General features: G+C 38.6%; 1 protein-coding gene across 2 annotated transcripts in view; it reads right to left on the bottom strand.

The window, feature by feature from the left end:
• Positions 1–1,424: 1,424 nt before the first annotated feature.
• Positions 1,425–17,135, bottom strand: part of pemt (phosphatidylethanolamine N-methyltransferase) — a 36,644-nt gene continuing 20,933 nt past the window's right edge. For both annotated transcript variants that reach the window (XM_086064262.1, XM_086064263.1), the window contains exons 4-7: positions 16,697–16,842; positions 14,503–14,614; positions 6,334–6,408; positions 1,425–2,031 (exon numbers count right to left, since the gene is read on the bottom strand). In XM_086064262.1, the coding sequence (XP_085920388.1) occupies positions 1,983–2,031; positions 6,334–6,408; positions 14,503–14,614; positions 16,697–16,842 (382 nt within the window). In that variant the 3' untranslated portion in view covers positions 1,425–1,982. The remainder of the gene's footprint in view (positions 2,032–6,333; positions 6,409–14,502; positions 14,615–16,696; positions 16,843–17,135) is intronic.

Here is a 17,135-nt window from a genome sequence, read left to right as displayed (position 1 = left end):
TAAAGTACAAGTCAAGTCCACAGAGAGCATCCACAACATTAAGGGGATGACATTGTGCACAGATAACAGTCAGAAGGGTACAAACAAATGTTCAAGTCATTAAAATGAACCCCGGACTCAATTAGACCACTCAATCTTGATCACCAGAAGGAAATGAGATTTGCACTACTGGCAGGTCGGGGCGTGCGCATGTCGTGACCGAGTGGACACGATGACCTTTGTTTAAGCACTTATCGATGAGACAGATGTTCTCCTTCAATCGCTTTCTCGTCATTCTTGAAGTGGGATCGCCCTGCTCCACCCACAAGTTCTGCGTGACCAGTAAAGAGTCGCAGCATCGTAATTTCCGGGCGTCAAACCGCTAGTTTCCCCGCGCTTTGATATGAATTCAAAAATGTCATGTTTTCTGGTTGTAAGGTGGTCGAGTCAAATCAAAGTCTCAGAAATACCAAAAAGCCTTTTTTTTTTATTATCCTTTTATGGGTTTTTCCTGAGGCTGCCTGCTCAGATACATGCAGTCGATACAAGTTATTGATAGAACACTCAACCTTTTATACGTCTCATGAGCATTCCGCCTGAGGAATTCCTGATTTCTGAGTCACGACCTCGGGTCTTACAAGCATGTTTTTGTCTCAACTGGATGTCTGTAGCACACAATGTAGTAACAACAGTAAATTTAAAAATAAAAAAACAGTTGTCAATATTGTTTTTGTGTTTACTGTACAAAATGAAAAAAGGGAAAAAAGCGAGAGAAAGTAAAGTCGATTTCATAAGACATAAAAAGAGACATCGGTTATTTCACTTCATTTATTACATAAATATGTCCAATCAACCACCTCCAGAGTGAAAGAACATGTTCAAGTGTGTCTCGTTATCTAAGGTCAAGGGTCAACCAATGAGCTTCTTCTTAGTATCGTGCAGACACAGCAAATGCTTGTTCAGCAATAAAAGAAGAGCTTCAACGCAGTGGAAATGTGGCCAAAATAAAAACACAGTTTACAAGGAACTCATGATTGATTATTTGAAATTGGGCTTGCAAGAAGGAAAAAAATGTGGCCATGAACCTTGCAACACTTTTAATTTTTATTTTTAAGTTTATCTCTATAAACAAATGAACTTTACAAGACTGACTCCCAAATGTGAAATTTGGGAGTCTCAAAATTCTTTAAAGGGGAAGTCAACCCCCCCAAAAATTCTTGAAAATATGTTCTGTGCAGCCCCACTAGTCAAACTACGATATTCTGTTTAATATTGCAATACGTGCAATATGAGTTAAGATGCAAAATCCAGCAGTTTTGATCAATATCAAAAGGCGGCCATTTTGCCACTTGCTGTCGAGTGAAAATTGCATCACAGTTCATCAGGTTTCAGGTAACAACCAAACGCAGCTCATCTTAAAAAAAAAAGGTGAGCTGTGATTGGTCGTTATCTGAGCCCTGAGCAAGTGTGATGTCATCTTCAGTCGACAGCAAGTGGCAAGATGGCCGCCCCCTGAGATGGACAAAAACGGCTGGATTTTGCTTTATAACTCATATTCCACAAATGTAATATTAATCAGAATGTCATGTTTAGACTAGTGAAGTCACATATAACATATTATTGTCAAGAAAAATTGACTTCCCCTCTAAGAAAAAAAATACTCCTTTTTGATATTTTATTTTTTACAAAAATATTTTGCTTCAACTTTCTGTAAAATATATATATATATATTTTTTTTTATGCTCCGACATAATTTTGTGTTTTGTTTCTAGAGCACTAAAACACATTTCCCACACGTTTTGACACAGTTAGATGAGATCTATTTTTTAATAATAATAATAATAATAATAATAATAATAATAATAATGACCAAATTTTCTGCAACTACCAATGGATAGAAGAGCGCGACGGCAACCGATTTCCACTGGAATTGCCTCACTAATGGATAATCTTGCGGCCCTCCGGGTCCGAATGGAATCCTCCCACAACCCGAGCGGATGCGCTTATTCACGTTTGCGCGTCCTCTGCTGATAGATGTGCTCAGTGAAAGGTCTGCAAATACAGCAGCACAAACATATTATGGCGCAATCAATCAGGCACCTGAACACCGTACCAGGATCCTGCACATGTTCCGTGAACCGCGAGTTGACTGTATGTGTGTGTGTTTTTTTTTTTTTTCAGGGGAGGTACAACAGATGCAGATAATCAGAAGAAATTCGGCAAAGGGTCCCATGGTCAGATTTCTCTGAAAGATGACTTGAGTTGATTAGACTGATCTATAGTCCTAAGAGTGGTTTTTCCTTCGTTATATGCTCGGAAAACAGTCAACTGATAACGGGAAACCTGTTCACGATCGTAAATCCGAATGTATAGGAATGGGAATCAAACGCTGGTTCTTTTTGAGAACTGATTCAGAGTCATTTGATTCCTAGGAATTGTTTTAGTTTGATCGCCTGATGATTCTGCTTATTGGATTCTCTGAGAAAAAGAACTTTGACCAGGGCCGTGCTGCTGGTGAGGCCGCTTAAAGTCGTCATTTGACGGAGGAGTCCTCGCTCTTGTATGGTTTGGTCAATATGTTTGAAATTGTTGTAGCAGTTGGGCTCAAAAACTGAAAGCGTATTTCAATTTCTCTGGATCAATATGGACTCTGACATCTTGTGAGGTTGGCAAAAACAGCATGACAATGTTTTTGGTCTCTTGACATGCAGTATTTAACTCATTCATTCCCAGCCATTTACACTGAAGCAAACCCCTTCGCTCCCGGCTGTTTTACTGGATTTGGACGGATTTTGAAAGGCCCACAGAAAACAAAGATTAGAGTCTCCTCTTTCATCAGGAAAAAATAATAATCGTATCTGTTTCCGTTTTGCAGCAATTAGCATGAAAATATAGCTAAGTTGATCATTATTCACAAAGCTGTTAAAAACATTGGCAAAAAGAGCTTGTTGCAAATAGCCCTGGCTGATCTCTTATACACTTTGTAATAACTACCATTGCTTTAAACGACCACTTCAGGGCAGAAGCTGCATCAAAGCCTTCTGTATGCTCTAGCATTAAAAAAAAAAAAAACATTAAAAAAAACGTATAAACACGTATAAATAAGTTTTGGGGGACGACAAAGTATTAACTCATTCACTGCCATTGACGGCTATAGACGTCAAAAATTCATTTGAACTATTTCTATTAGTTAAACATTTTTTTCCACTTTTGTTAACAAAAATGTAAAAACCTACAATTTTTTTTAGTGTACATTTAGAACAGATATCAAATTTGTGATTAACCGTGAGTTAACTAGTGAAGTCATGCAATTAATTACAATTACAATTGTAATCGACTGACGGCCCACATATTTTATAATCTTTTATTTTATTTTTTAAATTGCGTCAGGTGAATAACATTTTTCATTGTAATTAATCACATGACTTCAATAATTAACTTGTGATTAATCACAAATTTTATATCTGTTCTAAATGTACAATATATATATATATATAGGTTTTCATACTCTTATTAACAAAAGTGGAAAAAGTAGCAATAGTTCAAATTAATTTTTGACGTCTATAGCCGCCAATGGCAGTGAACGAGTTAAAAAACAAATGTATACGTTTTTGGGTTTGAATGCGTTAAGAAGCAAGTCACCTAACTTATTTTCCCTAAGGATACTTTTGATATGTTGTACCATGTGTCCAAAGTTGTAAATGTTAGAGATAAAGCAAACAAACACACTCATCATATCGATAGCTGAATCAGAATTTGCAAGCTATAGCTAAGAGTCATTGTCTCAACACACCAACACTTATTAGAATCCCTCCATCAGTTTGGGGACAAATATTCCCGTGATATGAAATGACTTCAAGCCTTGCATGTGTCATAAGCTGCAAACATGAATGGTTAATGTGTCATTTCATCATGCCTTACAGGACCCGACCAAGCTTTTCTAAAGCAGCTGGACTCGTCAAACGATTCCCTGACTAAACGAGGCCATCCGAAAGGAGAGAATTGGGTGGCTGCTTCCGGAGTTACGTAGTAGCCTAAATAGACTGTCTGGGACAATTTAAACAATTTAACAAGGTAAGAAATGTTCCAGTTTTTTTACAATGACGTACAGACCATGACTGTTGAGTACAGATTTTGGGGGCGATCACATTTTTACTGAACACTGAAACGGTACCAAAATAACCGATTTTTATTGTAGCAGTTATCCGTACAGCTCCTTTGAGGAACGAATTGAACAATATTGACATCATACCGTCATTATTTGAAAATGAAATAAACTGTACCACTTGGCGGAAATGTGAAAGAGGCCCACTTGGCCTGCTGCGAACCTCAAAGCATTCCAGTTAAATTTTTGAAACCTCATCCAATGCGTCATCATGCAGATGGGGGTGCAGACTATCATATTCGAAATTGCAGACCACAGCAAGTTTGCTATTATCAACGGGGTCTTTGAAAATTATTTTTGCTCCTGTTTACTACTGTACAAAATGTCCATAGGATTAGTTATATGTTTTGTATTAAAAATAAAACTTGCTTTTGGTGTTGTGATTTTCGTTGGCTGAGATTCATTTGAGCAATATCACCATAATACTGATGACTATGACACTGAAGATCTGTGACAGCATTTTCCCCATGAATGGTGAGAAGATCACAGTCTTGGCTGATCCAAGCTCTTGGAACATATGAGCAACATCTAGCACAGCTTCCTGCCAGGAAAATTCAAGGTCTGTTCCCAGCTCACCTTGTGCCAACACCTGCTACTGAAGCTCTGTGACATCACCCTATGACGGACTTAAAGCGGGATGCAAATGCCAACAATTACAGCAGGGCCTGGGCCCAACACGGCGCTGTTGGGAAGAAAAAACACGAAGCTCCCACTGATATGCATCAGTGTGACACTCATCTTAGGCCTGTCGGGCCAAAGCATGAAAGCGGAATGCAACCAGGCCGCCAGTCGCCTAAAGCACCAACAGACTGACTGGAGTCAGTAGGAGGTGCCTGGCATTGGATGCAGATTGGCACCAAAGATAAGCGGTGGCAAATCCAGGTCCAGACCTGGATTTGCCACCTCTGCCAAAAATGTGGTCTAAAATCACAGAAAAAGACAACCTGCATTGCTGTGCTGGAAAGGACCATGACATGGTATGTGGCCTCAACAGCTCAGTCAAAGCCTGCCAGCTCTGTGAGTCCCTGAATCCATCTGGATGCAACTCAGATTTGGCGAATGGCATTGCAGAGTCCTGCACAAGGTAGCCAAAACACATGTGACGCACAGGCTAGGTTATCCGGGCTAGTACCAACACATCGGCGGATCCAAGTCATCGGGTAAGAGAGTGAGGACAACAACACTAGTGCAAGTCAACCTGGAGATGAGTGTAAAACCAGAGTTGACCTTAAATGCTAACTTAAGTTCCCCATGGAGATTCAACAGACTTCTTAACAGAGACCAGTCTTCATGACAAAGCTGTCTGAGGGAATGAAGATGGCAGGAGAGAAACAAGGGGAGGTACACAGACACCAAACTTGTCTACACTGGAAGATCCACCCGCCATTTTCCAGGATCACAGACGACCTTGTAGTGGACTTGATTACAAATGAAGTTGGCATTGGATCGATATGGTTTTCCTCTTTGGCCCATAGAACAAGATGTCCATGATTTCAAAAAACAATAAACTCATTTACTTAAATCGATTAAAACTCAATAAACTCAAACAAAACTCATTCAAAACCAAAAACATGTAAATACGCTTTTTAATACTTTGTCCTTCACTCTCAAAAACATACTTATACGTTTTTTATTAATTAATTATTTTTTTTTAAATACAAGAGCATACAAAATGCTTTGATGCAGCTTCTGAGATGAAGAGGTGGCTTAAAACAATGGTAGTTATTACAAAAAACGCCCAGCAGGTGGCAGCATAGTATACGAGATCAGCCAGGGCCATGTTGCAACAAGCTCTTTTTGCCAGTGTTTTCACCAGGAATGTGAATAATGATGAAACCTAGCTATATTCCATATATTCCATGTTTTTATAGCAATAGAACACAATATTCTGTGGGCCTTGCAAAATCAGTCAAAATCCAGTAAAAACAGCCGGGAGCGAAGGGGGTTGCTCCAGTGAAAAGGGCTGGAAGTGAATGAATTAAAATGTGGACTCGTCAGACCACATCCCACTTTTCCACTTTGTGTCCAGTCCATCTCAGATGAGCTTGAACCCAGAGAAGTTGCCGATTTGGCTGGGTGTTATCGTTTCAACAATACATATCTCGTCTTTGTATTGTATTCAAATGAATGTAGCTTGAAAGGATTTACAAATCATTTGACTCTAGAGTTCAGTCTTGCGTAGGACTTACCCCTCAAATCGTATTGCGATCTTGTAGACCAATGCTACAGTCGCAGTCAGGACGAGACCCATTGGACTTGCACCTCTGGAAACACACAAAAGGAAAACGAACCAGAGAGAAAATAAGTCATATGCTTTGTGTGTATGCAGCCAAGGTAAATGCATATTAAAATTGATTACAGAGTACCTAGGTGAGGGCCTCTCAGTGACGTCAATTGATATAAAATGTATTTCCGATTATGTCTGAAATGATGTCTTGTGACGGCTGCAGATGAAGCAAATATGCAGTACAATACATTGACCTACTTTTGCTGGTCAGAAAGTGGCCTACTTTTTTTTTCTCCAGGAAAATAAAAACACAACTCATACAGAAGGCAGACTACGATTTTAAAAGCTTAAAGAAGGTAGAGAAGGGCACAAAGGTCAATGAAAAATAAGAAGAAAAACTGCAGGTGGGTGGGAAAGTAGGAGCCTACTTGTTTAGAATAAGGCACATTTTTGCATTAAACTCAAAACATTGAAAGAAAAGAGTATCTCAGTCTTAACAACCGATCGTCCATTATCAATGTCGTTGTAATGAATGACCTAAAAGAAGAACTCGAACGCCATAATGACACCAACATAACATGGTGGTGGGAGAAAAAAAAATGAATTGTTGATGAAGCTTATAACACTGACCCAGTTAGCCAGAATGTGATGGCAACACACAGAGAAGAGAAAGGTGGTCAGTGTGGTCGCAGTGACTCAATCATGCTGTGTCCCCCTCCCAGTATTTATTTATTTCAGGATATTAATTTGGTTTATGTGCCATTTGGTCATTTTGTGGCATGCATCCATTGCCAATCTGCCATTATGAACACATTTGATGTTAAATTGAATATGTGAAAACTTATTTGTGATGCCTTTAAAAAAAAAAAATCCCATTATTGCTTTTCCATTTTCTACTAATCTGCATTAGGGATAGACCAAGTATTAGCCGGGCCAAATATCGGTATTGGCCTTTTTTCAAGTACAAAAGTGAAGAACTGCCGAGATGGAGATAATATTTTGGCGAGTACATTCTAACGGATTTGCGATTATGTTCTAAAGTGTTCGAACCGTACTCGCAAGTACGTTCAAGCATTCTCACAAATACCTTCGAACATACTCTCAAATTTGTTAGAAAGTACTTAAAGGTTAAATGCTACAAACTTAGCATATTTAAAACCTCGGCAAAGCTGAAAAGTTGTTCAATAAAAATATGCTTGAAAAAAAATTCAACAAAGTTAAGAATTGCTGTTTGTATTAAAAAAAATGTTGACACCAATATTATTATTTTTCCCTTATACAGAAAATCTGTATCAGCTCCAAATATTTATTATTGGCCTCTTTGACTACTATTAATAAGTATCTACAGAAGCGTATCGCATTCACTTAAAAAAAAAAGAAGACCCTCCTGTGTTTTGAGGGGAGTTTGTTTTTGGGTGTGTATTTTTTTCCTTCTGTTTTATCTGAATATTTTTTTTCTGCCAAAAAAAAAATATTCAGAAAAACAAAAGGAAAAATTACTCAGAGGAACAGAAAAAATATTCAGAAAAACTATTTTAAAAAACTGAATTTTTTTTGGGAGTATTTATTTTTTACCTCCAAGTGACTTGTTGCAGACTCGCTAATGGCACACTTTCTCGCATACCTCCAACACACCTCTACATACATTGTGGCGGCCGCGGCTCAGGGTGACGGTCGCTCAGTAACCAGAAGGTCGGCTGCTCGATCCCCGCTCTCCCCAAGTCATGTGTCGTTGTGTCCTTGGGCAAGGCACTTCACGGAGGGGCCGTAGGCGCACACTGGCAGCAGCCACGCTTCCGTCAGCCTTCCCCAGGGCCGCTGTGGCTACTTAAGTAACTTCCCGCCACCACAGTGTGAATGTGTGAGTGCATGACTAATGTATCCATTCCATTGTAAAGCGTCTTTGAGTGTCTAGAAAAGTGCTATATAAATCAGATTATTATTATTTAACTATGTCACTTACTGGCTCAGTTAAGGTAAGTATATGAAGATGTCTGTCAAATGATCGACATGATTTTAGCAAGATAACGTTAAGTTTCTACGGAAGCATATTGCATGCAGGAAGTGTCCTCCATTAGCGAACAGTGAGTCTGCAACAAGTCACTGGAGTTCAGAGGTAAAAAAAAAAAAAAACCTCAGATAAACAGAAGCTGGTGCTCTGCTTTTTCGGAAATCCCCCCCACCCCCACTCCCCTGTTTTCTGATTTTTGGGGTTTTCTGAGCAATCTTTGTTCCTGTTTTTTTTTAATTGTTTTTTATTATGACAAAAAAAAAAGCAATAAAACTGAAAAAAATATTCCAAAAAACTGAAAAAAATACACAAAAAAGAAAGCTTTCCCAAAAAATTTGTCATAAAAACAGGAGTTATTTTTTTCTTTCCCCCCCCTAAGTGAATACAATACGCTTCCGTAGGTATCGGCCCTGGGAAAAAACACACACACACACACACACACAAATCGGTCTAACTCTAATCTGGAAATGATGATCTTAATTATTACCTGCCCTGGAACATAGTAAGAACCAATTTAGTGATTCCATGCATCTAGATGGATAGTTGAAAACATGTAATTATGTCCCTTCCTTTAAATATGAGGCATCCTCCACAATGACGCATTTGCGTCCTAATGCATTCTGGGAACACAAATTAATCAACTTCGGCTTCATCCCGTCAGCCCTTTTTCTTTTGGAGTATAATTGTATGTGAAAAGTGAATGTTGTAAATTGATTGTCCAAAAGGAAAAATGAACAAATAAAAACAATAAAATAATATCACGTAAATCTACTAAAGGTGTTTCTTCGAATAAATGAGCGTCATCACACTGTGAGATCATCATAGCTGCATATTGAGCAAAATTGTGTCAGGTTGTATGAAAAACAAATTGTAATTTATGTCACAAATGTTCATCCCATCTGGAGTGTTAATTTTACGCTAAAATTTTTCAGGTTTTTTTTTTCTCGCCCCCAGACAGACCGTCTGTTGCGTCTGTGCACACAACTGACTGTGCTCATGAATAAGCACCACAGGTTTGCGCACCGCCATATGGGACTTCAAGATGCTCGTATGATGCACGATAAAAACATGAAAATTGGAGCCACTAAGTACTAAGGCTCGTACATTCCGACTCCAACCAAGATTTTTGGGAAATATCTGCCTCAAAGTTCCAAAGGGACTTCAAAGATTAACAGCTCTTTCTTTGGATTTTTTTTTTTAAAAAATTTGTGAAGCTACCAAATACGTTTTGTTTACGATGTACACCACCACTCGCCTGAAGTCAAATGAGAAAGGCTCCAAGTCACCCACGTCACTAATGAAGACAACACTCCAGAAAATGCATCTAAACTAACTTGCGTCATTGTGTTTATGTTTCAAAACATCACGTTGTTTGGACAAGCAGTAAAAAAAAAATAAAAATTGAAAATGTCTTAAGAAAAAGAAATACATGAATTATGCCACAAGCAAAATGAGTATATGAATAAAACGGCTGTTGTGTAAGAACTCTGAACCAGTTTTGGTTAACATGAGAGTGCTTTTCTAACCTTTTCTAAATCATTGCTCGGTTGTTCTCGTCACACAAGCAGAGCACATGACAACGAGTGATGTAACTGAGAGGCCGCAGTCATATTATTGATAATCCCCTTTGGTCATATTACGATAATAAGGCAAGTGAAAGAAGTGCAGAGGGTTTTCGTACCAGAATTGATCACAAAACACAATTTTATTAACGGGATTGCTTCTTTGATCGGTGGCTACAGTAAGTTAGGCATGATGGCAGTTTGACATCTCAAATTTGCTGTGGCTTTCTTGTTCCTTGTTGGTTCAATTCCCAGTATGAGTGCAAACAGGGAACTGTAGGAAGCGTTTAAGAAAAAACTAAATTATAGCTATCCTCATTAATGCTAAGGATGTCCTGAATAACAAATAATTTTTTAGAGCTCGCGATTACTTCCACATAACTAACCCATTATTTTCATTTAAATACTTGGAAATTCTATGACTTAGTCAAATTCAAACATGCGTAAATAATGCATAAATTGCATAATAATTTACTTTGTCGCAGTATTCAGAAGTTTCAAAACAGAGACGATGATATGAAGGGAACTGGTGTCCTCAAAAAACACAAGACAAGACTAACATCAAACTAAGATTTGCCTGGAATAAGTCTGAAAATGAACTGGAAATGTGTAGCTCAAGTACATCTTTTAAATGTATGTTACTGAATAAATATATGAACTAAATATAAAAGGAAGTCTATAAATATTGCCGTTTTTTTTATTTAGTTTTTTTTTGCCTGACTCTATGGACAATTTTTTCATTTGCAAAAGTGTTAATTCTACTGTAAATGATGATGAAATTTGTTTTGGTGTGTTGAAGGATTTTCTTTTGCTGAAGTAAGTATGTTTTATAAAAAAATTAACAAAAAACATATTAGAATATAGCTAAGTTTCGTCATTATTCACAAATCTATTTAGATTTGTGAGTATTTTTTTTCCAACATGGCCCTGGTTGATCTCTTCTACTCTGCTGCCACCTGCTGGCCATTTTTGTAATAACTAACATTGCTTTAAGCGACCTCTTCAGGTCAGAGGCTACATCAAAGCCTTCTGTATGCTCTAGCAAAAAAACATTAAAAACGTATAAATACGTCTTTGGGACACTTGAAACATTTAAAATAGAAGGTATTTATAATTTTTTAGAAGCAAATGAGTTACGGTTAATGAAATTAACACTAGTGGCAGTTATAGTAATATTACACTAATTTACAAAGCTGACTCATGTGGCTGGTGTGGTAATTTCACAATCGCAATCAAAAGTCCATCTATCCCAGCTGACTTTAAAAGGGTACAACATGTGGTGGTCACAAGTCATTCAAGGAACATTTGGTCTAGTCAAACGACCTTTTGCACTCACATTCACGTTATCGGGTGTCAAACTGAACTGATGAAAATTCACAAGCCAGACCATGTTATTTTATGCGGAAGCTATTGATGTTTCACTGAAAAGAAATGATTTAACTCGTTAATAAATGTTTTGTTGTTTATTTTGGGAGGAGGGGCTTGCATTTTTTAGCACAACTCATTTGAAACGAATAAAACTGTAATCCTTTTTTAGAGTAAAAAGAAGTACAAATAACTGAAATAAGGTGGTTGCACAAGTGTGCACACCCACTTACATAGAACTGGTGGATGTGAAATTATTGAACAGTTATCTTATGGAGAAAACGTGGCACAACAGTGACATTACGAAGAACTGGATGTTCCTTCAAAATTGATGAAAAGAAGAAAACTGATCATGAATGGATGGTTCGAGAGGCTGCTAAGAGGCTGACAGCAACACTGAAGCATGTCCATGCTGTTTAGGTGCCCGTGACAACAAGCTCCGGTCTTCTCCATCAAAGCCCAGCTACATTTTGGAAAAACAACAACCCTGAAACTGCCACTGAAACCAGCCACCAAAAGTTAAGGCAAAACATTCTTAAATATTCATGGCAAAAAAAAGGTCTCCAAAATCTCAATGAACAATTCCAAATACCAGTAAGTTGGGTAATAAGGTTAAACGTGACATTATTGGTGGGAAAGTTGTTGTTTTTTTGTTCTATTTTTTGTGTATCACAAAAACCTGGAATTTAAACAGGGTTGCATGGATTTAAAATATATATATATATTGTTTTTGTATCCACAGTAGGTCTTACATTTAATTTGTAATGGGCTGAAAACAATTTCCTAAATTGAATTTGATGAACCCTGCAAAAACTGCTCAAAGTCGAGACGAATCGCATTTTGCTTAACAAATAGCTACCCCTTTAATTCTTCATCCTTCTGTTCTTCATCTTCTACAGTAAATGTAGTCTTTGCGAGAATTGCAAATTTAGGACATATTATGTTACACGTATTTTTTTTTTTTCAAGTTTTAGTCGTGAATGCTTTTTAAAGATACACCTAGGAAAAAATAAGTGGAAAAAATTCAATGGCTGCTTTGTAACAGCCCTTAGAAAACAGCTGGTAAAATATACCGGCATTGGAGAGTCTAATATCAACCCAAGCCCAAAAGTGCTCAAATTAGAGCAAGTACATTATCTTGGCCAACGACACAATAGCTGAACAACGGCTCCATGGCTCTGTAATAGACATAAGAGCACCTTTCCAGCACAGTATTATGGCTGAAGTGAGACTCTGCGCATAAAGATCTCGCTACAAAAAGAACAACGTCATGTGACCTATCCAGATCCTTGCATCCTACTTAGCGAACAACATGAGTCTGGCTCATGTAACCAGTAATCTTGTCTAAGTGCCTCTAATGTGTGTCAGCTAACCTCCCATCCTGGCTACACAGCAGGCTGGTAAATGGCCTAATGTGGGGGTCTGGCACAGCGAGGGGCGGAAGGATAACGTTCATTTTTTCCCCTCCTCTCTTTATACATACTCTTTATTTGCATCTTCTAAGGTGATTATAAAGACGCTTTTCTCTCATGGCAGATTTGACAGAGATACTTTCAACAACAGTAAAGTTTTGCTTTGAAGCCATTCTGTTCATGAAAAATAGTACGTACACTTCTTCCTACGCATGTTCCAGACCTTTCGAAGGCAAACGCAGGACCTGGAGCTCCATCTCATCATTCTCGCCTTAAGGAATGCCAACAATTAGCAGAGCTCACACGATATTAAATACATTTATTTCCGTGGCTCGTGATGCACTTGCACAATCTACTGTACAGTGCACGCTGTGATCATAATAAAATCCAATCCAATGATGGTCAATGGACTGCTTTTTATATAGCGCTTTTATTGACATCATATGGTGCCCAAAGCGCTTTACATTGCCTCACATTTACCCATTCACGCACACATTCACACACCAGTCCAGGTCCATTGGGAGCAAATCGGGGTTTAGTGTCTTGCTCAAGGACTCATCGACACGGTCACCATGGGTGAGTATCGAACCCACAACCTCACGGATGGGAGACGACTACCACTGAGCCATGCCCCCCCCCGAAGCCATTAGGACGGACGTATTATGTTAATATGATGGTAATATTTGCACTCCATATGAAAGTAAATGGAAATGATCCTTGTCAAATTTCAAGTTTGGTGCAACAACTCAGAATTTGTATGGAAAAGTATATCCGTATACACTATGCAGCTGATATAAAAAGTCTATACACTGTTCTGCCTGGTTCAAATGCCGGGATTTTGTGATTTAGAAAATTAGACCAAGGTAAATTATGCAAAACTTATGTAAAAAAACCAAAAACGTTAATGTACAACATTTAAAAAGCAGTTACAGGGTTAGAGATTTAAAAGCAAAAAAAGCTTACTTGAGTTACCAAAAGAGCGTACAATGAAAGAACAAGATTTTCGAAAACATGAAAGACCTTAATCACAGGTATGGGAAAATAATCTGTTTTTTCAATATTTTCATTCATATTATTCACTCCGATAGTAAAGGATACCTGCAAATCGGGGGAATGTATTATACACAAGTACAGAGAAATAAAAAATGCTTTTTAAGGGTGATTTTAGTGGCCGTATTATACGAGATTTCACGGTAAGATTCTGATTAGTTTGGAAATTTGTCCATTTAACGGCCCACATTTGTTTCTTCCTCTAAGGTGGCTTTTATAAATTATACCATTGATTGTACTTGGAAAGGTTGAGCAACACCTTAAATATGAACTAACCAATATGGGCTTAAGCTCAGAAAAATTTGAAAAAGTAAGCAAACTCATTCATGGTAAAAGGACAATCAAGGGAATGGATTAAGGACCAGGGTGAGAGAAAGCAGGCAGGCTATACAGCAGCTGTTAGTAGCTCATTAACCCTGAACCACTTGCCTTAGCAGACCGAGCAGGTTGTGAAGTGCTCCCTGTTTCCATGGAAACGTATTTCCACACCATCTCAACAAGGAGGTAAGTTGGAGAAAACATTTATTCATTCGCAGGCTATTATCTGGGCCCTTTCCACATTACCTCCCATTATTCAGAGTGCAATTTCATGCAAATTGACCAGCCATGTCAATGTCTCAGCACTAAATGGTTTGTGACAAATGAGTGAAAATGAGCAGCAGTTGCTTAATGCTACATTGTATATTCAATCACACAAGCATGTACAGTATAGCGTATATTCAGACACTTACATAAGTGCTAAGCCGAGGTAGTTGGCAGTGCTGCCCCAGTACATTGGATTCTCTGTGAGGCTGAAGGGAAAGCCTGTCACCTTCTCGTCCATCAGAATGCCAAAGTAGTCACCTGCAGAGTACATACAGACGTCAGTACAGCTCGATAAATACACGTTGCCATTCCAGATTACATTAGAGTCAACTGTCATGTCAGTTATGAGCTGCAACAATATAATTGGAGCGAAAGTTGAAGTGCAAACTAGTTTTATCCTTGGTGGACATTCAGTGCCTCAGGGGTCTGAACTAGGCCACTAATTATTGCAACCTGAGCATGCAACAGGTTCTCCAGAGCAAGCAAATGTAAGAGAAAAAAATCTTAGAAAAGGAGGGGGGTGGGGGGGGGGAGTCTAAAAAAAAAACATCCTGTGGCCTTGTGAGCTGCTAATGTCAACGTTATATAACTGCTGCAATGATGCATCATCATTGAGACCCCTACGGGTTGGAGGCAAGTGCTTGTTTGTCTTTGAATTGGGGTGAGAAAAAAAAACATCAACAGTGGCATAACACTAAGTTAACCCAATTTTTGGCCACTGCAGTAAATATTCAAAGCCGAATGAAACCTGCTGTTTCCTTGTGTCACCAATGTTTGGTTTCATTGTGGTGGTGCAAAAAGGGGCAACCTGGTTTCTCTCAAGTGTGTAGTAGCAGTAAAATGGATACGTTTGACCGCAATGGCCAAGTTGTGATGCCAGGTGGTTGACACATTAGCGCCCTGTGTAGTTTGATTATCTTTGTTTCTGCTCCATCACCTTGACTCTTCAGGTCACGGTGACTTTAGGCGCTTAATATAGAGCGCACATGATACATGGAATCAACACAGCTTTACCCTCAAAGGCCCGCGTGGGTCGGAAGGGCTTAAGTTGGAGTATGCATTTTCCCTCTGCAAATTAAACTCAAATCACGAGTACGATTGCTTATAAATCTGCCGATGAGAGGCTCGGAGGTGTCCATGATCACATCACACCGCAGAAGTATTAATTGCCCATGTAGGTAATTGTATTTTAAGTAGGCAAACATCATGACCTGATGTTTTCTTAACTAAAGAGGCCCTAATATGCCCAGTTTGTAACAGTTTGATAAACCAACCCACTTATGAGCACACAGTAAATTTACTTTAAGGATTTATTGTGAACATTATTGTTTAATGATATACATACAGTGCACTCATAATTGTGTTACAAAATAAGGGCTACTACTGGGTCACCGTTAGAAAGAGATATACTTTACTAGATTTGCATTACACTAAATTGACATAAATATTGGGACACCTGGCCATTATACCTACAAAGGGTAAATGATGACATACAGTATATGGACTTGGTCCCCCTCCAAATGGACCAGTAAAGCAAATTCCTTAAATTTAGCTGACATTAAATGATTAAACTTGGAGGCAATAGGTCCATCTTTATTTACATCTGCATTTGATATACAACTTTTAGGCAATCCTTTTTTATTGACAGAGATTTTTCAGGTGAGCAAAAGGAAAAAAAAGTGAATAAGACTGAATAATACTAAAAGTACTAATAATACTAATAAAATGACTTTTTTTCCTTCCTCTGTCATGTCTGACACAGCTCACCCTGTGTATAACATGGCGCTTGAACTGTGGAAAAAATAAAAAGCATCGTCTTGGGAATGACTCATCACAACAACTGACCTAGAAACCAAATGTGAATGTGAATAAATGTGAAGAACACAAAACATTTGTATCAGCGGCAGAAAATGCATTATGTGCACCATATGTAAGGCAACGAGGCCATGCATTTTTTTTTTGTTGCGTGATTTTTATTTATTTTTGACCTCCCTCCCACAGTTAAAGAAGGTGATAACTGCCACAGGCCATCTTCTGAATCTGCCACATTGCCTGGCTTTGGTGGCTGTATGTCTTGCATTTTTGGGCAAAGAAAGAAGTGCAGCTGTAAATTGATCCCTCCCTTGTGGAAGAAAAGAAGTTGGTCCGTCCGACCTAGAAGACCCAAACGTATTGTGAGGGTCTGCTGGGAACGTCTGGCAGAGAGTCCTTTGACTATGCAGAGGCCCGAGTAGGGCCAAGGTCTATGGTTTTTGACCAGCTCGACACCCTCAGCAGACCCTATATGGTGAAAATGTGTATTTTCTTACATTTGTAACATATAAAACCTATTCGACTTACCTAAGAATGTTCCAGTGAATCCCAAAGCGAAAAAGCTGCTGACTACAAGCAAGGAGCCCGCCGCTATGAGAAGCACACCGATGTTAAAGACCTCATTCCTGTCTAGTGTCTCCCACCTGGCTTGGGTCCTCATTACTACGGTCATGCTGCAGGGAAAACAGATCACAATGATGACATTAGTGAGTTATTTTAAGCACGGTTCAAAGTGATTAATGACTAAAGCGGCAACGGGAAGGCAATTCAAGGCGTTGTTCACAGCTGAGTGGACCCATTTAAAACAACTGCATAAATACGACTGGTGCTATTCATAAAAACACCGTGACTATATTTGTAGTGAAAGGAATTTAATGAGCCAAAAGATTACTCCTGTAGTGACACTGGCGGACTTGCAGTTTGTTTCTATTTTGAACCAAGTTTTGCTAATGTAACAGAAATATTG

Source organism: Leptonotus elevatus, chromosome 20, assembly GCF_054856555.1.
Source record: "Leptonotus elevatus isolate MCC_2025b chromosome 20, RoL_Lele_1.0, whole genome shotgun sequence".
NCBI lineage: Eukaryota > Metazoa > Chordata > Actinopteri > Syngnathiformes > Syngnathidae > Leptonotus > Leptonotus elevatus.
This window is presented reverse-complemented; position numbering and strand designations above follow the sequence as displayed.